Below are 25,361 nucleotides of genomic sequence, written 5' to 3' on the forward strand. Positions count from 1 at the left end.
CCACTTCAGCTTCCCAAAGTGCTGGGATTACAGATGTAAGCCACCGTGTGCGGGCCCCCAACTGCTTTAAATGAGCACAGAGTATCAGCATACTACCATGATTAGTTGAAATCAGATGCTAGACTGCCTGGGTTCAAATTCTGGGACCTTAGTAGCTACTTACCTTATCCATGTCTTAATTTCCTCAATCTGGAAACTAAGATGGACATCAGCAGAGTTGTGAAGTTTAAATCAGTTTGTATAAACCACCTAGAAGAGTGACTGGTGGCTGGGCACCATGGTTCACTCCTAGCACTCTGGGAGGCAGAGGCGGGCGGATCACCTGAGGTCAGGAGTTCCAGACCAGTCTGGCCAATATAGTGAAACCTCGTCTCTACTAAAAATACAAAAATTAGCCAGGCGTAGTGGCGTGCGTCTTTAGTCCCAGCTACTCGGGAGGCTGAGGCAGGGAGAATCGCTTGAACCCAGGAGGGAAGAGGTTGCAGCAAGCCGAGATTGTGCCACTGCACTCCAGCCTGGGCGACAAGAGTGAGACTGCATCTCAAAAATAAAATAAAATAAAATAAAAATAAAATAAATAAAAATAGAAGAGTGACTGGTATACAGCAATCTCTAATGTAAGCGTTTACTATTACAATGTTAATGCCCGTATTATCAAATAAAATAATCCTCAACACATTTATTCACCAAACTTCCTAACTTAATTTTAAGACAAAATGTAACAATGAATTAATAATCTGTACAAGTGCTGACAGGCACGCAGACTGGTGTGACCTCTATGGAAGGGATTTTGATAATATCTAACAACCACAGACGCGCATTTACCTTTTGAGTAGGTAAGCCCACTGCTAAGAATTTACCCTGAAGACACATCTCCAAAATAAAACACAAGATATGCAGAAGGTTACCCACTGCAGCGTTAGATGTAATAATACAAGACTGCAAACATCCTAAATGCCTATCTGCAGGAGACTGGATGAATAAACAAGGTACATTATACAATTGAATAGGATGTAGCCATAAACAAGAATAAACATCTCCATGAACTAATATAAACCAACTTACAGGCAATGTTAAGTGAAAAAGTAGATATGGTGTGTCCACTCAAAAGGCCTACAAGTAATAGCACTCAGTAAAATTAAGTATGCCTATCGTCCAGATCTTGGTTTCCAAAAACCAATCTCCCACTAAAAGAAACCAGGGCTCTAGCCGGGCACAATGGCTCACACCTGTAATCTCAGCACTTTGGGAGGCAGAGGAGGGTGGATCACCTGAGGTCGGGAGTTCAAGACCAGCCTGGCCAACGTGGCGAAACCCATCTCTACTAAAAATATAAAATTTAGCCAGGCGTGGTGGCACATGCCTGTAAACCAGCTACTCAGGAGGCTGAGGCAGGAGAATCGCTTAAATTCGGGAGGTGGAGGTTACAGTGAGCTGAGATTGAGCCACTGCACTCTAGCCTGGGCAACAGAGCAAGACTGTCTCAAAAAAAAAAAAAGAAAGAAAGAAAGAAAAAGAAAAAAAGAAACCAGGAACCAGGACTCCTTGGAAAAACGGCTGATTCCAGGTCAAAGTCAGGGAAAATGCAAGGTAAGCCTGGAACACCTTTTTGTGCCAGAAAGTAAGAAAATGCTCAAGAGATTAAGGGGAGCGTATCAAAAGGACAGAGTTATATCTTTAAGAGTACAGTATCCAGAATACATAAATAACTCTTACAACCGAATGATAAAAAGTCAAATAGGCTGGGTGCAGTGACTCATGTCTATAATCCCAGCACTTTGGGAGGGTGAGACACAAAGCAAGACCCTCAAAACAAACACAAAAAACACAAAAGGCAAATAACCTAATTTTAAAATGAGCAAAGAATCTGAATAGACATTTCTCCAAAGATATATAAATGGCCAATACACACATCAAAAGATGCTCCTTAACATCGTTAGTCACTGAGATACCTACCACCTTCATACTCATGAGGATGGTTGTAATTTTTAAAAACCAAAAAAACCAGGCTGGGTGTGGTGGCACACACCTATAATTCCAGCACTTTGGGAGGCCAAGGCGGGAGAACCACTGGAGGTCAGGAGTTCAAGACCAGCCTTGACAACCCCCATCTCTAAAAAATAAGATAAAATAAATATGGCTTTACAATGTTATTCTTTCCAGAATTTCTGACAATTTCAAGGGAGAGAGGTAAACATTTTTAGTTATGTGATCAGATACCCCATATGATTAGCAGAAAATTCAATGTATCTCCAGTGGGATGATTTACCATAAAGAAAGCCACCAAAACTTGTAAGCAGTCTGGATTCGTGTTTATTGAAGCCAGTAATTAGAGACATCTTTTTTTCCCAGGACTAGAAAGCAAGGTTCCACATGACTGCATACTGCACCCAGACAGAGCCACACCCCTGGACTAAGGCTGGTGGGGGATAATCTGCAGAAACACCAATAAATTTAGTATACAGACGACAGTGAACTTTCACTTACAGCATTAACATTGTTAAGGTCATGATGTTCAGAGCAGTCACTTTCAACTTTGTTAAATTAATAAAACGTGACAATGTCTTCAGTTTAAATACCGATTTAAAAATGCCAATCAAAAAAAAGTGCAAACAAAATAACAATCTAGCAGCATATCTGTTGCATTTTTAGGAAAGACCAATTCTTGGCTGTTATCTTCAGCCACGTATTCAAAGTTGGGCTTTTCTCTGATTTTTTTATTTTAAAGACAAACAGCAGATGTAACCATTATAATGTGCATAAATAGTCATAAAATTGTCTTTAACAGTCTACCATACAAGTGTACTCTGCAAATAAAATGAATTTTACTTTAAAAACTAAAGGCTGTTTATTATTTGGCCTTTGGTTCCAATGCTTGAAAACCCCAAAATAACAAAACTCATCTCCCTTCCTCCCACCTCCCAAAAAGAACCCTGCAGCTCCCCAAAGTTGGTAGACTTTGGCAACCACTGAGCACATGACACTATGTATCAGCTTCTTCTGATACTAGGAGCTTCCACTTGTCATGAGTAAATAAAAGTGGTCTCCAAGAAACCTTCCTTCACAAGACATGTCTTAGCATTTCATCAGTTTTAGTATATTTTATATTGACACAAAAAGTGCTTATCAGTTCAAATGATAAAAAATAAAGACAAATTAAAATTTTGCATCAAAATTTAAAATTATACCATATTCCTCTTCGGCATCTGCCTTTCCAGGAATTCTTGTTTCTGAGGTCACTCATTTTACTCCCGGGGACTAAGTGACCCCACCTTTAGTGAGGCCACAAGCTGTTTGGCATCTATTGGTCACTATACCACAGTTATCATTCTACAGTCAGTTTACTGTCATTACCTAGACAACTTGGTAATTGGAAGCCACAATACATTTGTTTTTTTAAAAAACTGAATTAAAAAAGGAAAAAAATAGTATATCTCAACAATAAAACTGGCACAAGAAATGTTTCTATCAGAAAGGCAAGTTGATACTCAGCTTTCTCCTTAACAGTGTTCAGACCTTTACGAAAGCAATTCAAGAAAGTCTTCAAAGAGTCTTGACACAACATAGGATATTAAGTTATCCCCAGTACTACATTAGTGGTCAGTCAAATCTGGTATGTAAAAGTAATGACATTAGGGAAGTTATGCTTAGACACAGTACAACAAACATTCATATAAAAAAAGTAAACTCCACATGGTGAACTGTGGTTTTTTCCCTTGGTTTGACAACATTTTATACATTAAATTCATGGTAGTGTTTGCATTTAAATGCTGTCATACATAAAATTAAAAGTGCAATTTCAAATCCACAGAAATTATTTCCAGAATGGTGGTATAACATGACAATGTGCATGAATTTGCCCTAGGTGGGGAGACACCTGAAACTCTTATTTCCATAAGAAAAAAAATGCTACATTTTATGAAAACACCTAACAAGAGAAATGTATCATTTCCATTTTGTGTATAAAACATTCACACTTATCTGTCCATCTCATAGCACTGATCAGACCAGGAAGCTAGGAAAAGACCCTTTTGCATCAGTGGAACTCCTTGAAGCTTTCCACAAATCATAAGGCAGGGCTTGGTACGAGCCAATTAACCAGAGTGCAATTACATTAAAAACCTCCCCCCAAACTTTCCGTGGCACATTGCATTATGGTAAAACCAGAGGTTGATCACCTATTTTGTATTAGTTAGGCCAGCCTGTGGTAGTAAAAACAAAAAAATTAATTTAAAAAATAAAGCAGGAGCTATTTAGACAACAAAATTCAAAGTAAACTAATTCTGTAACTGTTGACTTTGAAGACATCCCACAGTGACTGTCTGCCCCACAACACATATCCGTGGACCCCAGTACCTCTCACAAGGACATAGCCTGGGCCAAACACATGGGTCCTGGGCAGCTGCCATCATTCCCACCCCTGGGTCAACTCCGCCTGACTCAGGCACCCCCACGATTAGTACATCTTTCCTAAGTTAAAGATGCATTTGAAATAAGCCTAATTCCCATTTTGCTTCGTGTTTTGTTTGGAAATGCTTCTAACAATGATTCTTCAACTTCTACTGAATGCACAGTATTTACTGACACTGCTCATCTCCTCCTTCCTCCACCTCCCTCAACATTCAGCTTCCCCACCATCACTTGTCTCATTACTCCTTCTGGTCTTTCTTTCCTGGACTTTCTGCTACTTAATCTGCTTCCCAAGAACAAGTGAATTTACTAACATGAAACTGGTCAGACTAACCATCATCTTACCAATGATTTCTTGGTCTCATTTGCTCCACCCTGATAGAAAGTGGGCCCTCTTTCTTTCACTCTACCATCCCCTCCACAAGAAGCCCAGATGTGCTTGCCTCCCACAAAAGAGCCACATGCCCCAGAGTCCAAGGGTTATCCTTAACAAAGGGTCTGACATGTAACCTTCCTAAATGTGCATTTCACACACGGACAAGCCAATGAAGTTTTTTTTTTTTTTTTTTTTTTTAAGTTCATCTCCCCTGCCCCAAAAAACTGATAGCATGTGCCATATCAGAAAAATCCTGGTCTTAGCAGATCAATATACATAGTTATTTGGTCATTCGACATATGCACTTTTTAAGGAGGTTCAGGCTTCATTTTCTGTTGAAGAGTTTGTTACCATAGAGTCTGGCTTTCGAGTCATTCTATCCAGTTCTTCCTGAACATTTGACAACACAGTCTTTTGTCCTGAAAAAAAAGCAAAAAAGCAAAGTTATGATGTGAGAAGAGGAAACAATTTTTTTTAAGGGAGCATTTAAAATTATACGCCTTCTATAATCACTTGATGATAGTAACCTTAATAAGAATGAGGAAAGCCTTTTTCTAATGCAGTAGAGAGGAGACCCCAACTCAGCACATCCTAATCCCAAAAGTCACAGGCCAGTGCTTCCTCCAACTCCAAGGGAGTGACTTGACTGCTCCCTGGCGGGGGATGCCTTTTTGCCAAATACAAGAACCTTTCTGAAAACCCTCTCACCGCCCAACCCTGACCCCTGTGCACTCTCACCACCATCTTCCTAGAGGTAGTACACCTGAATTTCAGCAACGCAGGAAACTATTTTCTTTGCCCCAGATAGGTGTTTTTCTTTATAACATTCTAGACTGACTCAAATGGATAGCCTGAAAACATTATGTTTCAATAAGAATAAGATAGTTCAGTCCTGCACAAAGTCTGTACTTGTGTTTTTCTGCTGTCAGACACTAATAGACCTAGAAATAGACACCTATTTCCCAGAAGGGAATACTACCAGCCCAGAGTCTGGGCCACTAGACCAGACTCTGAGTTTCTTAGAACGTAGGAGCCACTGGAGGCCCAGGCTGCCCCAAGTGATTTCCTGAGGGTCTCCTCTGCCCTGAAGACAACAATTAGGGAAAACAATGTATAAACATACCTTATGGCCAATGGAAAATGGTAAGCAAAGACCCCTTAAAATGTCCTCCAGCTTCTTGGGAAAATGTGTAATTCCCAAGGAAAACATGTTTTGTTTCAGAGATCTCCAAGACATAGACCTGCCCTACCTGCTTACATGGAAGGACAGGTGGGTGGCTGCGACAGAGGTATGTATGTGACAAGTAGGGAGCTTCAGGGAGGAGGAGGCCCTGACTCTGCAGTGAGACAGTGAGGGTTCACAGCAAAACTGGGGGCAGTGGAGTAAACAAAAATCCTTACAAAGCATCACAGAAAAAAAAATAGAACAAATAAAACATCACTGGTTCGGAACAACTAAGGCTTTAGTATAATTTTAAAAAATTAAAAGTAGGCCAGGTGCACTAATCCCAGCACTTTGGGAGGCCAAGGCAGGCGGATCACCTGAGGTCAGGAGTTCGAGAACAGCCTGGCCAACATGGCGAAAAACCATCTCTACTAAAAATACAAAAAAATTAGCCGGATGTGGTGGCGCGTGCCTGTAGTCCCAGCTACTCGGGAGGCTGAGGCAAGAGAATTGCTTGAACCCGGGTGGCGGAGGTTGGCAGTGAGCTGAGATCATGCCACTGTACTCCAACCTGGGCGACAGAGCAAGACTCCATCTCTATTTAAAAAAAAAAAAAAAAAAAAAAAAAAAGTCAGCCGCGGGCGGTGGCTCACACCTGTAATCCCAGCACTTTGGGAGGCCAAGATGGAGGGATCACCTGGGGTCAGGAGTTCCAAGACCAGCCTGGCCAACATGATGAAACCACGTCTCTACTAAAAATACAAAAAATTAGATGGGCGTGGTGGCACACGCCTGTAATCCCAGCTACTCGGGAGGCTGAGGCAGGAGAATCGCTTGAACCTGGGAGGCGGAGGTTGCAGTGAGGTGAGATCACACCATCGCGCTCCAGCCTGGGCAACAAGAGCAAAACTCCATCTTGGAAAAAGAAAAAAAAAGTCACTGGTACACCCTCCATGGACCATGACTTCTACTGGAGAGGTTCTACAACAGGGCCACATATGTAATTTAGGCTATACCTCAACTCACCCAACACCCAGTTCCCGAGAACCCAAATGTACACAAATCCCACTCTCAATGTGCCAAGGAAACCTGCATGGTAGTAAGGCAATCCCACTGAAAGCACGGCACACTGCTCAGTAGGAAACGAAGACCTGCTTCCTTGCTTGGCTATTCAGGACACTGCAGGGGTCTGCAGGGCAGGTGTCTGCCTCTCCATCCTTGCAGCACTACTCAACCACAAGAGTCACAAGTCTCCAGGGCCCTTCTGTACCTGACTTCTTGGCTGTGCTCTGCACCCCACCAGCACCAGGACTTCCAGGAGAGCCTGTCTTTTTACTCAACAGACTGTTGAAGAAGCTGGCCAACACCCCTTCACTTGCTGCATTATCTAAGGAAAATTAAAGGGAAAAAAAGCATCGTATAAACTGGAAGACTTAAACAAAATTAAACACCCTAGTTCTCAGCTTGGCATTAGCCACTTGTGGCTATCAGCTTCCTAGGATACTGATAACATTCATTCGCTACGATGCCTTTACACTGCTACTGCTGAGGCTACTTAGCATGATTACTAAGTGGAACCATGTTTACATTTCCCACCTGTTTGGGGGCAGAATAGATAACCTGTGCTCCACACCACCTCCCCGTCCATGATACAGTGTTTTTCAAAGTTGCATGAGTACTTAACATTCCAAACCTGCTGTGAAAAGCTCACATCCTGAATAGAAGACACCCATCAAACATGCAAGCATTAAATAAAACTGTTTTTTAATGATTTTACTGCAGGCAGTATCTGTGAGTATCACTAAGTTACTAGGATAAAAGCTACTTAATCTGAAAAGTAATTGAGCTTGACAAGAGAAGTGAAGGTGGAAAAATCCCCACAATTCATAGATAGTCATCATATAAACATAATGAGAAACAAAGCTACAGATTCAAAATACACATTTTAAAGTGACTCCCTCAGCCAGGCATGGTGGCTCACGCCTGTAATCCCATCACTTGGGGAGACCAAGAGCGTAGGACTGCTTGAGGCTAGGAGCTTGAGATAAGCCTCGGCAACGTAAGTGAGACCCCTACCTTTATAAAAAATATTTTTGTTTGTGTTTTTTTTTTGAGATGGAGTCTTGCTCTGTCACCCAGGCTGGAGTGCAATGGCACAATCTTGGCTCACTGCAACCTCCACCTCCCAGGTTTAAGCCGTTCTCCTGCCTCTGCCTCCTGAGTAGCTGGGATTACAGGTGCCCACCATCACGCCTGGCTAATTTTTGTATTTTTAGTACAGAGAAGGTTTCACCATGTTGGCCAGCTGGTCTCAAACTCCTGACCTCAAGTGATCTGCCCGCCTCAGCCTCCCAAAGTGCTGAGATTACAGGATTACAGGCTTGAATCACCACGCCAGGCCTTTTTTTTTTTTTTTTTTGAAACAGTCTCTCACTCTGTCACCCTGGCTGGAGTGTGGTGGCATAATCACAACTCAACTGCAGCCTCAATGCCCTGGGCTCAAGCAATCCTGCCGCTTCATCCACTTGAGTAGCTGGGACTAGAGGCAAGCACCATCATGCCCAGCTAATTTTTCAATATTCTGTAGAGGCGAGGTCTCACTATGTTGCCCAGGCTAGTCTTAAACTCTTTAGCTCAAGCTATCCTCGGCTACCTTGAGTACCTTGGCCACCCAGAGTACTAGGATTATAGGCATGAGCCACTGCATCTGGCCTACAATAAAAATTTAAAAAATTAGCTGGGCATGGTGGCACACGCCTATAGTCCCAGCTACTCCGGAGTTGACATGGGAGATCACTTGAGCCCAGGAGTTTGAGGCTGCAGTGTGCTATGATCGCATCACTGTGCCACAGGCTGGGTGACAGAGTGAGACCCTGTCTCTAAAAAATAAAGTTACTATTTTGCATTCCTTTCTGAAGGAATGCGCAGGGCCTAAGTGAGGTCTCACACAGAGCCAGGTGCATGGGCTACCAATTCTAACAAAGGAACAGGCCCTGGTCTCTGCCTACCATGGACCTTCCTCTGGAATGGGGGAAATGGAAAGTAGCCCTTATCGGGGAAGAGAATAGCCTGGCTTCCATGAGTCGCCACCTTATAGACTCAGCCACCCAGCCCCTGCAGGGCTCAGGTCTAAAACTAAACTACTCTCCAAAGAGACATACTTTTGAGGAATACATACTTTTGATGTTTGGGTCCGGCTTTTTTACTGACGTGCCTGGGGAGGAGCTAGGCACACTGGCTGGCCCTCCCCGACCCTGGGTCCTTGGAGAGCCAGAGGGTCCTCTTGCAGGAGATTCCTACGTCCAAAAGCAGCTAAGGTCACACACAGGCATAACAATAACAAAAAACACATATGCCACAAATGGAGACATGCTTCTGCGGGATATTTTTCACAGGCTATGGTACAGGACTGTGAGTATGCTCTCAATTCAAGCCCTTTCTGGATCTGTTTCTCCTGAGAGAAAGACATCCAGATAACAAAGCCAGCTCACTCTAATTCCCAGAGTTGTATTCTTTCATCAGAAACTTCTTGAGTTTCTTTTATGTTTCTGGTCATGGGTCTTTAGGGAAACCAAATTCCCACTGAAAATACAAAACCCACACAAACATAAGCTCTCACAAATAATGGTATAAAGTTTGACGACACCCACAACACTGGGCCTTGACCCTCTGTTTAGTGTAAGGTACTCACAGAAGCTCTCGTGGGCGTGGCTGGTTGCTTGGCAAGGAGTGACTGCAAAGAGAGGGACAAACTGGCCATTAACCAAGGCCTGCAGAGAGCACTGAAGGTCTAGAGAAAAACTTACTCCACGTACTCCACTAGAGGGCACTATTATCAACAACTAAGTCCTATGTTTTATACCACAAATGCCAAAAAATTTTAATTGAGCCGTTTGGTATATGGTGAAAAAAAATACTCCAAGTAACCAGTTTTGAAGCTAAGGAAGCAAGCAAAGGACAGAAAGGAAAAAGATGGAAAAAGAAGGAAACAGTTGGAAAAAGAACCATCAAAACTTCCTGTTGACCTGCCTGTACCACTAGGCAGATGATAGGTGGACCCAGGACACATCTAACAATAATCTGGGTGACAGAAATGGGCAGTCTGCATTCTAAACCGTCAGCTTGGGGAAGTTACTCTCCTCACCTGCAAAATGGGCATCACTTGCCTTTATGTACAGGGCTGTGTGAGGCTACATGAAATAATGGAAGTGTGGTCAGGTTATTTGGTTAACTGTCAACATAGGAAGTATTATGCCAGAAAACCACATTTCCAAAGAAAGAGCACTTAAAAGACGCGAATCCTACTATTCCTGTAGGAGAGTCTGCAAGGCAGGCAGGTGATCTCCTAAGGGAGGTGGTCCATCCCCAACTAATCCTAGAAATAGGAGGGAATGAGGAGACCTGGTCTCAACCCCTATACCACTGCAAGCTCTTTGTGACTCCCCACATGCAGACACCCCCCAACCCCACCCTAGGAACTGGCATTTCATGCATGAGAAGGCCTCTCTTCTACCCTCACTGGTCTTCTTACCTGTTGCTTCATTAGGAACACCTGCTCATCTTCTGCTGCCAACTCTTTGTCGTGGACCAGCTGTGAAGCAACATACATGTTTGTGGCCACAGGCCAAGAATACTCCTAACCACTGTCAAACTTCATGCCAAAAGGAGAGTCCGAGGCTCAGGCTTCAACACAGGTCTGGGAGATCCCTGCTGAGACTAGAGAGTAATATTTTTCTAGCCTGGCACAGACCTCTCCCAAAACCAGCCGCAGCATGTAGCCAACTGGCGTTTTTAAGTCTGGCAGGTTCTAAACACCTCAGGGTCCGCAGGAAATCACATGAGGGGATCCAGTAACAGTACCAGAGGCAACGGCAGCACTGGCAGGACTTAATGGGAACCACCACCAACTCCAGGTGGGCATTCCATCCTGCCCACCAGCCCTAAGCCATTTACATAACACCAGACCTCATTTAAAGATCAACAAAAAGGCCCTGGGACTTACTACTCCCCACCACCCCCCACAAACTATACAATGTGTAAGACCTGTTTCTTTATAATTTTTTTTTTTTGAGACGGAGTCTCGCTCTGGTCGCCCAGGCTGGAGTACAGTGGCCTGATCTCGGCTCATTACAACCTCCACCTCCCGAGTTCAAGCAATTCTCCTGCCTCAGCCTCTGAACTGCTGGGATTACAGGAATAAGCCACCATGCCCCATCTTTATAGGCTTCTTTTTGCATTAAAAGACACCTAAACTCTTTTTCTTCTTTTTTTTTTTTTTGATATGGAGTCTCATTCTGTTGCCAGGTTGGAGTGCAGTGGTGCATCTGGGCTCACTGCAAACTCTGCCTCCCAGGTTCAAGTGATTCTCGTGCCTCAGCCTCCCAAGTAGCTGGGATTACAGGCGCCTGCCACCATACCTAGCTAATTTTTGTATTTTTAGTGGAGATGGGGTTTTGCCATGTTGGCCAGGCTGGTCTCAAACTCCTGACTTCATGTGATCTGCCCGCCTTGGCCTCCCAAAGTGCTGGGATTACAGGCATCAGCCACTGCGCCCGGCCCTAAACCCTTAAAGCAATTGTCTTTGACTACCTTTCTCACGGGAGGTTTCACAATAAAGTCTTCATATGCATCTTCCGGCTTCACGGTTGTAAAATTTTCGTGTAAAATAGCTATTTTCTTTTCATTGTCCCAGCCTGCAGGTCTAAAGGCAAAGAGAGAGGGACTGAATTGCTTTTCCTGGGGCTGCCTTAGAGCATACTCAGATCACATTCAGGACTCCTGGGTAGGACCCTTCTCACAAGATATAGTGTGTAGTTGTTGGGGGTTGTTTGTAGCTTTTGGCAGATGTGCCAAAATACACTGTGGGTATAATCCATCAGAACAACATCGCAGGTCCTGCTCCATACTGAGTTCATGGGCCCAAGGTCTAAGGAGCCAGTATGAGATCCAATTCCACAGGCTGCCTCACTCAAAGCATTTAGCACTCTCCCACAACTCCGCCTAGAAGAGCAAGGACACAGTGGGGTCCTGTTCCGACAGAATAGGATGCAGAGAGCAGCACAGAAGGCACAGCTCAGGATGGGATGGTTTTCTTGGGCTCTGTCATGGCTCCCCTCCTGTGGGTTGTTTCTCTAAGAATTCTTTCAACAGTTATCTCGTGGACTGGTTCATTAACTTTGTTGGCATGGGAAGATGTGTCCTAGAACCAAGGGGCAAGCAGGGCCTGTGTTTATCCTAGGCCCCAAACCAGAGGAGCACAGAGTCCTTGAGGTTCCTACACCAGTGCTGGCCAGCTCAACATCATAGGGTAGGATGGCACCCAAGTTCCATTATGTGAAGCCACAGCCTAGGGTTCCCACCTGAATCCCTTAAAGGTAGCAATGGTAAAATGTCCTGTATGACACACTTTTGAACTCAAGCAGCTCTGAAAGATGGCAACTGACTGATTGTTCTCATAGGCCTCTGATTCTCCATCTGACTTCTACTCCATAGCTCTATAATCAAGGGGGTGCTTAGCCAGGGTGCTCCACCCCGATATCCTTACTGACTTTGCCAGTCACCAGAGAGGTAACTACCAACAGGACCAAATGTGCAAAGGGGCAGGGCATGATTGAGATACTGCCGTGAGCCATGCAGCCTTCGGAAGCTGAGAGATGCTTCTTCATTCCAGACCAGCCCCAAATCCAACCGGTCTCCTTGCTCCTAGGGATGACATGTGATTTGGATACCAAGTGATTCCAAACACACCTCTCACTGGGCTTGTGCCTTTGGCACCTGCCTGACTGCTCTGAACAACTCTCTAAAATCAGCCCAAGCCTGTATGCCATCTATGACTAGCCTGAGTGACACTCTCCTTGACTGTGCAGGAGGCAACCCAAATCCCTGAGAGCTCCTGGCTTTCACATTTCCAGCCTCTCACAGACTGCACTCCCCCGGCTCCCCCTATTGCAATTCTTTCCAGTCCGCCTGGGATCTACCACTTGTCTTCCAGCATCACCCTCCTGCTTTCCCTGCCATACTTCTCCATAACCCCATCACTGCCCTTCCCTTCTTCAGCTGTGTATGTCCCCTCTACGGTGCCATATGCAAGGAACATGTATCATTCATTTCTGTGTCCTTTGCAGAGAACCTGAGCACCTAGTGGGTGCTGAGTAAGGTTTCCTGAATGAATAATGTAATTGTTTGTTAAGTCAGAAGGATACTGAAGCCTGAACATCAATCTGCTAACACAAGTCCTGTCAGAGACCACAGCTTCATATTTATGCATCCAGCAACACTATGATTCTCCAGTGAGAGAAAGACACTAGCTTAGGAAAACAGGTATCCAAGTCTCCATCGAGGACAATCAATCCCAGTGGCTCCCAAAATGTGAAATGCCAGAAACACAGTAAGCACTTAATATAGCCAAAGCCCGTGCTGACAGAGATGCCGAGAGGATGTTTGCAATCATCCCTGCCAACACACAGATAAAGCAGGCGCTGTAACAGAAGACATTCAGGATCCCCCAAGCACAATTCCCTATATTCCCTCCCCAGCCAGTATTTTACCAGAGTTGACAGTGAGTGCCAAAAATGGCTGGCTTAGGTTTTGGCAACTTGCTCTCGAGGAAGAAAGGCAGCACCCCTGACCACACCACCCACTTCCCTCAGGCAGATGCCTCATAATCCGGAAAGGAACAGAGAGAGAAGGTGCAGTAAGAGAGCTGGCTGTAGAAGATACAGACAGAAGGCATCTTCCTTGAAGGGGTAAAATGTAAAAAGCAAATGTACTTTAAGAAGAAGAGTTTCAAAGTATCATCTCAAAATAACTCACATAAAAACGGCATCCTTTTCCACAACTAAGGCAGGTGTGGTGAAGTGGAAACCGTATGTTTTATGAACAATATACTTATACAACAAGTCGAGGTTTTTCTCTTCTTTCACTGATGTGTAAATCAAGGCAGCTCCATCTAATCAATCTGCTTAAGAAAAATCAATTCACTGCAGGAGGAGACAAAATCAAACACATACAACCTCAAAGTACTACTCATAGGTTGATCAGTTTTTGATCAATACATTAGCAACAGAAAGCATTACAATTTTAAAAACTAAAACGCTTATAGTATTACATAGGCATACTGCACACTGGTAAAAAATAAATAAATAAAAAAGTAAAAAGGTCATAGTAGCAGATGAATGAAGTCAAAAGCGTAAAGCTATGTTGATGCTAGTGGGCTGTGCAGTTTATTTTTTAACATGTAAATTGTTGTCTTGATCCCACAGATTACTTCCTGAGAAGTAAAGTATTGGCTCTGAGGTTAGCCCAGGAAAACACTCTCAGAATATCAAGTTACACAGATTCCTTCCCAGGCAGATGCCTACATGCGACCAAATTTATCATTAAACCCATCTTTTGAGGGATGGGTGCCAACAGGCTAATGGGCCATCCCAAAAAAGATGGCAGGAACTCATCTCTCACCTCCACCCCAGGGTGTGGAACCATGGCACCAACTGCTATTGGCTTTTTACAGTTAACAGGACTCAAAAGACTGCAGACACCACCTCTCTATCATGGACAGCACGAAACATAAACATATGGGAAACACCAGTAGCCTATAAAACAATACCCTGTTTGATAATTGACCTTTTCTACATAAAAGCAAAGTTTAAAAATATTTCTAAGACAGTATGATAAAAGTAATTTGATGATAAAATGATCACATTAAATTCTTAATAGGAAAGCTTATCAAATGTATAGCATTAATTAAAAGTGGGCGGACACAGTGGCTCACGCCTGTAATCCCACCACTTTGGGAGGCCGAGGAGGGCAGATCACTTGAGGTCAGGAATTCGAGAATAGCCTGGCCAACATGCTGAAACCCTGTCTCTACTAAAAATACAAAAATTATCCAGATGGCCGGGCATGGTGGCTCACGCCTGTAATCCCAGCACTTTGAGGGGGCTGAGGTGGGTGGATCACATGAGGTCAGGAGTTCAAGACTAGCCTGGCCAACATGGTGAAACTCCGTCTCTACTAAAAATACAAAAATTAGCCGGGTGTGGTGGCTCATGCCTGTAATCCCAGCTACTCGGGAGGCTGAGGCAGGAGGGTCACTTGAACCTAGGAGGCGGAAGTTGCAGTGAGCCGAGATCATGCCACTGCACTCCAGCCTAGACGACAAGTGTGAAGCTCTGTCTCAAAACAAACAAACAAAAATCTGGAAGTGGTGGCGCACACCTGTAGTCCCAGGTACTCAGAAGGCTGGGGCAGGAGGATTGCTTGAACCCAGGAGCACAAGAGCTAAGATTGCACCACTGCACTCCAGCCTGGGTGACAGAGCAGACTCCATCTCAGAAAAAAAATTAAAAAATACGCCAAGCGCAATGGTTAACAGCTATAATCCCAACACTTTCGGAGGCTGAGGTAGGCGATCACTTGAGGTCAGGAATTTGAGACTAGCCTGGCCAAAGTGGTGAAACACCATCCTAAAACAAACAAACAAACAAAAAAACAAATAAATGAGTGATCAAAGGTAGACACAAGTTAATAAACCTAAAACTCCGATACAGTAAAACATAAACCTAGTAAAAAGATATATACAAATTCTCTTTGGCAGAACACTATTCTGGGTTCGGGAGGTGCTTTATCTCTTTGAAGATGCCCCATTTGGAAGAAAGCCTGTGACCCAGGCCCCACACAGCGCCCAAAGGATACACTGAAGGCAGAACCTCCGCAGGTGTGACTGGATAAAGTCCAAATGCTCATCCCTGTAATCGTGCTCCTTCTCCAGGACACTCACTGCATCACACTGCAGGGAAGACAGAGAGAGTCACCTTTTTGCCTCATTGCCTGCTGACGACGGGAACACCTCATTCTTCAGAAATATATTGTGGCTCCAAAGAAGAAAGCCATAGCTCAGGGTCCAAGCATTAATTAGAGAAGAGTAAAAAAGAACTGGAGATTTTTCTTGTTCATCTTGGGCCTCGGTTTTTTATCTGTAGAGTGAAGATGTAATAGGCCTGATCACCTAATGGTTTGTTCTAAACATCAAACAAGCTCCCATCAGGAGACAGGCCCAGTGTACACAGTTGTACACTCCACTCCACAGGGCTCCATTCTCAAGAACAGGATGAGAATGGCACACTATAATTGGGTAACATGATGGCTCTGACTGGAAATAAAGTACTTTTAAAACCCAAAATGTGGCCAGGTATGGTGGCTTACACTTGTAATCCCAACACTCTGGGAGGTCGAGGCAGGCAGATCACTTGAGGCTGGGAGTTTGAGACCAGCCTGACCAACATGGAGAAACCCCCATCTCTAATAAAAATACAAAATTAGCCAGGCATGGTGGTGGGCACCTGTAGTCCCAGCTACTCAGGAGGCTGAGGCAGAAGAATCGCTTGAACTGGGAAGGCAGAGGTTGCAGTGAGCCGAGATCACACCATTGTACTCCAGCCTGGGCAACAAGAGTGAAACTCCATCTCAAAAAAAAAAAAAAAAAAAAAAGTTTTAAAACCTATTGTTTTTCCTTATATATATAAGAGATACAACTTTATTTCTCTATTTCTTTATGACTGCACTTATTTTTTTTTTTTCTTTTTTTTTTGAGACATAGTCTCACTCTGTCGCCCAGGATGGAGTGCAGTGGCACCATCTCAGCTCACTGCAACCTCAGCCTCCCAGCTCAAGCAATTCTCCTGCCTCAGCCCCCGAGTAGCTGGGATAACAGACGCCTGCCACCACGCCCGGCTAATTTTTCTATTTTAGTAGAGACAGGGTTTCACCATGTTGGCCAGGCTGGTCTTGAACTCCTGACCTCAAATGATCCACCCACCTGAGCTTCCCAAAGTGCTGGGATTACATGAGCCACCATGTCTGGCATGACTGAACTTAATTTCTATTCCTACCTCATCATTCTAATTTTCCACCATCAGTTTGGACCACATCAGCTGATTTAAATAGCCTTAAGGAAACTGCTGTGAGTTCTTTTTTTTTTTTATTTTTATTTTTTGAGACGGAGTCTCGCTCTATCGCCCAGGCTGGAGTACAATGGCACGTTCTCGGCTCACTGCAAGCTCCGCCTCCTGGGTTCACGCCATTCTCCTACCTCAGCCTCCCAAGTAGCTGGGACTACAGGTGCCCGCCACCACGCCTGAGTAATTTTTTGTATTTTTTGTAGATACGGGGTTTCACCATGTTAGCCAGGATGGTCTCCATCTACTGACCTCATGATCCGCCCACCTCAGCCTCCCAAAGTGCTGAGATTATAGGTGTGAGCCACCGCAACTGGCCAACTGCTGTGAGTTATAAGTTTGAAAGTCAACAGTGCTTCAGAGACATTAACCCTAGGCCATGAGCAAACTGACTAGTCATGTTTCCTGCATTTAAATTTCCAATTTACATGATAATTTTTTTCTGTCTTGACATATTCAATGTACCTTAATGAATCTCAAATATGCCCAACTCTCCCTTGGGAAAAAAATGTCAACAGTTTCTCAAACTTTCAGATGGTGACTGTTCACCACCCGAACCCAGCCAAGCCAACAACCCCCTGGCACGCACCTTTGTGCACACCACCAACACCGGGATCCCCAGGTTATGGGTCAGCACATTGTCACCAAGAGGCAGGGCAACATTTTCTTCATCGGAGCCTGAGGTCAGAGGGCCTCTTCTCTGTGGGGAACCTTGACAACCTTCTTCAGGTTCCATATAGTCTTGAAAATCTTTCACAACTGGGGGAAAAAGGGGAAAAAATCACATGCACGTAAATAAAAATACATGTTAGCTTTAGAACACTGAAAAGAAGGCAACAAGAAGCACAAAACACAGGCAGTTGTGTGTGACAAACTTCCCAGTCACATCCAACTGCAAAATCAAGAATTTGGGGATGGTGATACAAAATGCCAATTCTGACATATTCAGTGTGAGCTTTGTAACATCGGGGCGGCCCCTGGGCATCTTTAATTGCACCAAACCCCTGAACAGGTTTTTTTTTTCTTCTTTTTTGAGAAAAAGTCTTGCTCTGTTGCCCAGGCTGAAGTGCAGTGGTGTGATACCACCATCTTCTGAGCTCAAGTGATCTTCCCACTTCAGCTTCCCAAGTAGCTGGGACTAAAGGCATGTGCCACCACGCCCAGCTACTTTTTAAATTTTTGTAGAGGTGGGATCTTCCTGTGTTGTCAGGTTGGTCTCAAACTCTTGGGCTGCAGAGATCCTGCTACCTTGGCTTTCCAAAGTGCTGGGATTATGGGATTAAAGTCTTGAGCCACCATGTCTGGCCCTTAAACAGGTTTTTAAAAAATACTAAGGTTTCAATAGTTCTTACCATGAAGAAAGCCACTTTTCTTATGTATCTTACATTTTCAGAATACCAGAAGAGTTGAACTGTGTAACTTCAACATAGCCGACCATTAGAAACAGCTATAACTTACAATACTCATCACAGTCCTCATTAGAAACGCCTAATGAGCTGGGCGCAGTGGCTCATGCCTGTAATCCCAGCACTTTGAGAGGCCGGGGCGGGTGGTTCACCTGATGTCAGGAGTTTGAGACCAGCCTGGCCAACATGGCAAAACCCCCTCTGTACTAAAAATACAAAAATTAGCTGGGGGTGGTGGTGCACCTGTAGTTCCAGCTACTTGGGGACTTGTGCTAAGGCACGAAAATCACCTAAACCTGGGAGGTGGAGGTTGCAGTGAGCTAAGATTGCGTCACTGTACTCCAGTCTGGGCAACAGAGTGAGACTATACCTCAGAACAAACAAACAAACAAACAAACAAAAAAACAAGCTTCCATCCTGGCCAACATGGTGAAACCCCGTCTCTGCTAAAAATACAAAAATTAGCTAGGTGTGGCAGCACGTGCCTGTAATCCCAGCTACTTGGGAGGCTGAGGCGGGAGACTCACTTGAACCAGGGAGTCGGAGGTTGCAGTAAGACACAGCGAGACTCTGTCTCAAAAAAAAAAAAAAAAAAAAAAAGCTTAATGAAACAATTTGAGTTTTTATAAGAACATGCTGTTTCCACACAGCTGAAGCTTGTCAGCACTAAGTAACCGGGCTGGTCTTGCCCAGTACCAGATGTATTGCCTTATTATCCTCACTCTTGTGGACTCAGTCTCATCTTTTGGGGATCCCAAGTCACTTGTGCAGTGTTCACGGCCTATTCCTGCCTAACACAAGAAAGGGTCAGTGGTACAACATCCACTTACTGGCATACAATGTTCACTAATCCAGCTAAGGAAGGCCATTAAGGTGACAATGGCCCGAGCCTCAGTTAAGCCAAGTGACCACAAAGCCCACAGCTCTGCACCTTTATGTGGGCACTTCAAGGCTCTCATGTTGGGCCAGAGAACAAAAAATGCAACAGTTAAAGCTACCTTGAGCCAGAGAAGAAAACAGGCAGCTCTACCCTTCTAAGTCCAGTAAGACTGAAGGATCAAAGGCCTTTTACTCTCACCAACATGCTAAGTAAATTCAAATAACAGGACTGAAGAGGACCTAGAGAAAGGTCCTGCCTGCTCCTCTTCACCCACAGAACAAGTTTCAAACATTTCAAAACCACGAGTTTTTATTTACAAAGATTTGACATTATTATTATATGAGCTTCTGAAATTATGAGAGCTCTGTCTTTCATGTAATAGTGAGCAAACTGAAAACTAACTGATTAAGCCCTAAAGTGCAGATGTGATATTTCATCTCTACAGCATCTCTTTTTTTTTTTTGAGATGGAGTTTCGCTCTGTCACCTAGGCTAGAGTGCAGTGGCACAATCTCGGCTCACTGCATCCTCCACCTCCTGGGTTTAAGTAATTCTCTGCCTCAGCCTCCTGAGTAGCTGGGATTACAGGCACCCACCACCACGCCCGGCTAATTTTGTTTTGTATTTTTAGTAGAGACAGGGTTTCACCATCTTGGCCAGGCTGATCTTGAACTCCTGACCTTGTGATCCACCTACCTCAGCCTCCCAAAGTGCTGGGATTACAGGCGTGAGCCACAGCGCCCGGCATACAGCATCTCTTTAATTAAGCTCATTCATATACCTTCACTGTCAGGCTAAACGCGGTGGCTTATGTCTGTAATCCCAGAACTCTGGTAGGCCAAGGTGGGTGGATCATGAGATCAGGAGTTTGAGACCAGCCTGGCCAACATGGTGAAACCTTGTCTCTACTAAAAATACAAAAATTAGCCAGGCATGGTGGCGGGCACCTGTAATCCCAGCTACTTGGGAGGCTGAGGCAGGACAATCACTTGAACCCAGGAGGTGGAGGTTGCAGTGAGCCAAAATCGTGCCAGTGCACTCTAGGCTGGGTGACAGTGAGACTCTGTCTCAAAAAAACAAAAAACAAAAAACAAAAAAACAAAACACACACACACACAAAAAAATACTTCACCGTCAATATAAATAATCTAGTCAAGTAACCTTTACTCCATTTTGGATAAAAACAGAGAAGAACTCCATGTGGTTGCTGAAGGGTCTTTAAAGGAATCAAATATTCTCATTTTTCTCTTTAAAAGCACTTTTAACAAATCTTCAAATCAATAAAATATACAATGGCTTAACCGGGCAAGATCTAATGCCCCAAGATCTCATGAGGCACTCAACTAGGGCTTCCCAGACAGTGAGAAGCACAGAGCCTGGAAAGGCTCACAGGTGAGCTAAGCTACGGTTGGAAGGTGGAGGCAGGCAGCTCAGACAGCTGGCTCCACGAACCTCCACCCCATTACCTCGTGCACTGTAAACTTTTCTGCTGTATTTTACCTGTGCCATGAGGACAAAATAGTTCAGAAGCCCTAGATTATTCACGCTCTAAAGGAATGACTTAATTGTGGCTGCCCAACAACAATAGGAAATTCATATTTTTAAATAACTTAGCATTTTATTTTATTTAATTTTTTTTGAGATAGGGTCTTGGCTCTGTTGCCCAGGCTGCAGGGCAGTGGCACAATCATGGCTCACTGCAGCCTCGACTTGCTGGGCTCAATCAATTTGTCTGCCTCCAAGTAGCCGGGACTACAGGCATGTACCACCATGACTGGCTAAATTTTTGTAGAGACGGGGTTTCGCCATGTTGCCCAGGCTGGTGTCAAACTCTTGGGCTCAACCAATTGGCCCACTTCAGCTTCCCAAAGTGCTGGGGTTACAGGCATTGAGCCACTGCGCCTGGCCAACTTAGCATTTTAGAAAGCAATTTGGAAAGCAGAGCAAATGTACATAACGTGAGTGAAAAGGGAGTATTAAAAAGAGGAAGGACTATGTAAGTTGGATAGTAAAACGTGCATTTTTTCTTGGGTATACACATACTGCAGTGTTAACAATTTCTCTCCAGATGGTGAGATGGTGAGTATTTCACAGCAGGGGACATCAGCCCACTTGGGGCTTCCCTTTGGAATCAGATGGGAGTGGGTACAAGAAGATCACAGAGCATCTTCACTGCTGCTGCTGCTTCTCTCTCAACTTTTCCCTCCTACCTCATGTATTGGTTTCACAGTCCTGAGAAGACCCCATAGTCCTACATAAGCATAAGAAAAGCCCCAGATATAAAACAAGAAAGAGAAGACTAAAGTACAAAAAAAGCGCCACCTTCTGGTGGCTATAGGGGATGCTTTCCCTCTCACTCAGATGATCCCTGCAGCCAAACCGCTGCCACAGACACAAAACCACTGGGAACCTAACCCTAAAAGAGACTGGCCAGCCATGGAGCAGCTTTCCAAAATCTTAAGACTGGAGACTGGTGTTGGACTGGAAACCAGGTTGAATAACAGCCCTTCACTCATTCCATATAATATCTAGAGTCCAATTAATCTGGAAAGCAAGAGTCCTCTGGGCAAGAGGATAGCCAACTGCTTTATTAAAATGTAACCTAAACCCAGTACTAACAAAGGCTCCTCCAACATACAACACAAAGACATGGCTACCATTCCAAACACCTGAGAAGGGGTGGTGACGGCAGACAGGCCAACGGAAAACCAACCAGAGTCATGAGACATGGTTCCAGCAATTGCTAGCTGCCCTACGGTGTCCTCTCTCCTCTTCCTCCTTACAACCAAACTGAACTTTGATATTTAGAACACATGGCAACCCAAAGTAAAGATTACATTTCCCAGCCTCCTTAAGAGGCAGCAGCCCCTGCAGCCCTGCATTTCTCTTCCTCCATCCTGCTGACTGGAACACATCCTGCCGACTGATGTGAAGGTTAAAGCTCTCTGTCAGGAGGAAGAGAACCACACCCTAGAAATGACAAAGCAGTAAGCACAAAGGAGCAAGGTCCTCCAGCTGTCTTCCCAGGGCTCTAATTTCCAGTCCTCAACTACGTACACCTCTAGATTTCATTTACGGGAGAGAAATAACCCTCAGTCTTGTTTAAGCCATTATGTTATCTCAGGTTTTATGTCACATGCAGCTGAATCTAATCCTAAATAACAGCCATCAATGACTAAATCACAAAATAAATTCAGTGTTTCATGGAAATTTAAGCTCCCCAGAAGCAGGCATTTTATTTACTGTGTCTCCAGCACCTAGAACAGTAGCTGGTACCTGGAACAGTATAGGGCAGACACTTTCCCTATCTGGGAAAAAACAATATTGGCTCAATCTCTCTCTTTTCTGTCTTAACAGATCTCTACAAGGTTATCACTCTAAGAAAACAGCTTCAGAGAAGTGAAGTCGCCAGTGCATTAGCCCACTCATCTGGGTACAAAGCTGTCTGTGCAGTGGATAAAAGCAGGTCTTCAGACTCAGAACTATTCAGAGAAGTTGTCCTTAAGGGCTCTATTTCAGGGAAAAAGAGGCATTATCTAGAAAGGTCAGTGGTTGAAGACACATGAGCTGAGCTGCATAACAATCACAGTGGTACACATGAGGGTGACCAGGGAAATATATACATGCACAACAAACCGAAGAATGCAATGTTAAACTCATTGTTTTAGCCAACGTGGGACAGAAGCAAGATGAAGTACGGGACAGAAAACACACTGCGAGAAACTTGATTTAAAAAGCGCATCAAAATTTCTGAACCATTTTGCCAGTAAGTGTGAAGATCCCATGTGCCATGCCCGAGAAGCCCTCATTAATTCACCAGAGGAGGTGATGTCATCCTGTGGAAATACGCCAGGCTGGGTCAAGCTTGCCCTGGCCAGGATGGCTGCTGCTGCTGCCATGGCTCCAGCCCCTGCCCCTCCCATTTCCCTGGCAAGTGGACAGAAGATGATGTAACTGCACAGAAGCAAGGGAAAGGAAAAACAAGCTTCTGAACCACATTAAGGGAAAAAAAACCCAAACAAACTTCCTTTAATTTGAAAGTTCTTTGTTGTCAAAAGGGCTTGGATGTCCTTAGTCTTAAAATAACCTTTCATGTTAATTACAAAAAAAAAAAAAAAAAAAAAAAGACTCTCCTATTTCTAACTAAAATCATATTTTGCTGGATTCCAAAATGAACTAAGGAGCTAAAAGCTTTGTCTTTTTTAGGACTTCCTCTAAGCCTGCCAACATGAGGGTCCACAGGGCCTTAATGGAATTCCAGGGCAGTGAACTCAAGCTGCAGAGACCACAGCAAACCCTCACATCCTCTGATGTTAACTCAGCAGACAGAGAGTAACAGAAAGGCACAGAGATCCACAGAACTTAACACATTTTAGGGAGTGAGAGAAGAACTCTTATGTGAAACGGAAACCAGTGAAGATAATAAATATTGATTTGTTTTCTTCAACTTGTGACACTTGAGTTAAAGACTGCTTTGAATACTTTTGACTACTGAGTTTACAAGAGGAACTCTGAAATAAATGGTGCAAACAAAACAAAACCACGAAGGAAGGGAAGCCTCTAGGATTGGGAAAAGGAAAGTGATTTGAACCATCTAAAGAGACTAGTGGATTTCCCAATTAAGAAAATTATATTTTACTCACACTTCCGTTCCAGCTCCCTCATTTTTTCTGGTGGAATTTTCATTTTATCAATGTGCTCACGTAAAACACTAGCCCATTTCTGCAGAGATTCCATCACAGTCCAAGGTCTAGACATGTCTGCAACAAAAATGACGAGGGTCTCTGGCAAGGATTCAGCAGAAACTGCAAATTTCAGCAGGCCTTTGTGGTACAAGTCTCCATCCAGAATCCACACATTGCAGCGCGTGTGATCTGAGAAAAGAAGTGAATGAAGCTAGTTACCACCTGACAGTGACCATCAGCACAGCTGTAGAAACAGACACATCAGGAAGATCTTGAAGGTGACAGCTATGAATTCTAAACAGAATGCAAAATTTGGAAATCCAAACCAAAAAGTGCCCAAGTGCTCAGTAGACAGCAATCCTTGGTCCTGGTGCCTTTAAAACTACAGTAATATAGGGTCCAGGCATGGTGGCTCACACCTGTAATCTCAACACTTTGAGAGGCTGAGGCAGGTGGATCACTTGAGGTCAGGGGTTCAAGACCAGCCTGGCCAACATGGCAAAACCCCATCTCTACTAAAAGTACAAAACAAATTAGCCGGGCATCGTGACACTCGCCTGTAATCCCGGCTACTTAGGAGGCTGAGGCAGGAGAATTGCTTGAACCCAGGAAGTAGAGGTTGCGATGAGCTGAGATTGTGCCAATGCACTCCAGCCTGGGCGACAGAATGAGAGTCCGTCTCAAAAAAAAAACCAAACAAACAAACAAAAACTACAGTAATATAGGAAGTGTTCACACCTAAAAAGGTTTCCAAAATGTCTATGAAGTAAAGAGTGAGGGTAGCAGACCCGGCGCGGTGGCTCACGCCTGTAATCCCCGCACTTTGGGAGGCTGAGGCGAGCAGATCACGAGGTCGGGAGTTCAAGATCGGCCTGGCCAGCATGGTGAAACCCGTCTCTATTAAAAATACAAAATGTAGCTGGGCATGGTGGCAGGCGCCTGTAATCCCAGCACTTGGGAGGCTGAGGCAGGAGAATCACCTGAACCCGGGAGGCAGAGGTTGCAGTGAGTCGAGATCGTGCCACTGCACTCCAGCCTGCATGACAGAGTGAGACTCGGTCACAAAAAAAAAAAAAAAAAAAAAGAGTGAGAGTATCTTAGCTTTCAATAAGAACCAAAAGATACTAATGTTCACTGGTCAACTGTGCCACAACCTAAATAATCCATCATCCTAAGATAACAGCAATCAGTGAAGCAGTGAGCTATGCTGAAGAGCCTATGTTTAAACAAGCCCTCCTTGTGTTGGTCACACTAAACAATGCATTCACATACTATAAAGGATGCCAGAGAGACAGTACCTTTGTATTTAAATGTGAAGATAAAATCATCACTTACATAAATTGAGATATGAATTACCAGATGCCTAATTATACTGGGGAATTAGTAATTTTTTGTTATAATAATAGGTTATGTTTTTAAAAAATCCTTATCTTAGACGTCCTTATGGCAGTATCCATAGATAAAATTTGAAATTTGAAATTTGCT

General features: G+C 44.1%; 1 protein-coding gene across 2 annotated transcripts in view; it reads right to left on the minus strand.

Annotated features, from left to right (window-relative positions):
• Positions 1–2,290: 2,290 nt before the first annotated feature.
• DYNC1LI2 (dynein cytoplasmic 1 light intermediate chain 2) overlaps positions 2,291–25,361 on the minus strand; it is a 30,856-nt gene continuing 7,785 nt past the window's right edge. Inside the window, exons 4-13 of one of the 2 annotated variants that reach the window (XM_054453800.2) lie at positions 23,835–24,065; positions 17,496–17,665; positions 15,645–15,738; positions 13,764–13,899; positions 11,541–11,652; positions 10,483–10,542; positions 9,643–9,684; positions 9,130–9,247; positions 7,222–7,338; positions 2,291–5,205 (exon numbers count right to left, since the gene is read on the minus strand). In XM_054453800.2, the coding sequence (XP_054309775.1) occupies positions 5,105–5,205; positions 7,222–7,338; positions 9,130–9,247; positions 9,643–9,684; positions 10,483–10,542; positions 11,541–11,652; positions 13,764–13,899; positions 15,645–15,738; positions 17,496–17,665; positions 23,835–24,065 (1,181 nt within the window). In that variant the 3' untranslated portion in view covers positions 2,291–5,104. Of the gene's footprint in view, positions 5,206–7,221; positions 7,339–8,375; positions 8,485–8,736; positions 9,248–9,642; positions 9,685–10,482; positions 10,543–11,540; positions 11,653–13,763; positions 13,900–15,644; positions 15,739–17,495; positions 17,666–23,834; positions 24,066–25,361 lie in introns of those variants that run through there. The other variant, XR_010124477.1, reaches the window with a different exon arrangement.

The sequence above is a fragment of the Pongo pygmaeus genome, chromosome 18 (assembly GCF_028885625.2).
Source record: "Pongo pygmaeus isolate AG05252 chromosome 18, NHGRI_mPonPyg2-v2.0_pri, whole genome shotgun sequence".
Classification (NCBI taxonomy): Eukaryota; Metazoa; Chordata; class Mammalia; order Primates; family Hominidae; genus Pongo; species Pongo pygmaeus.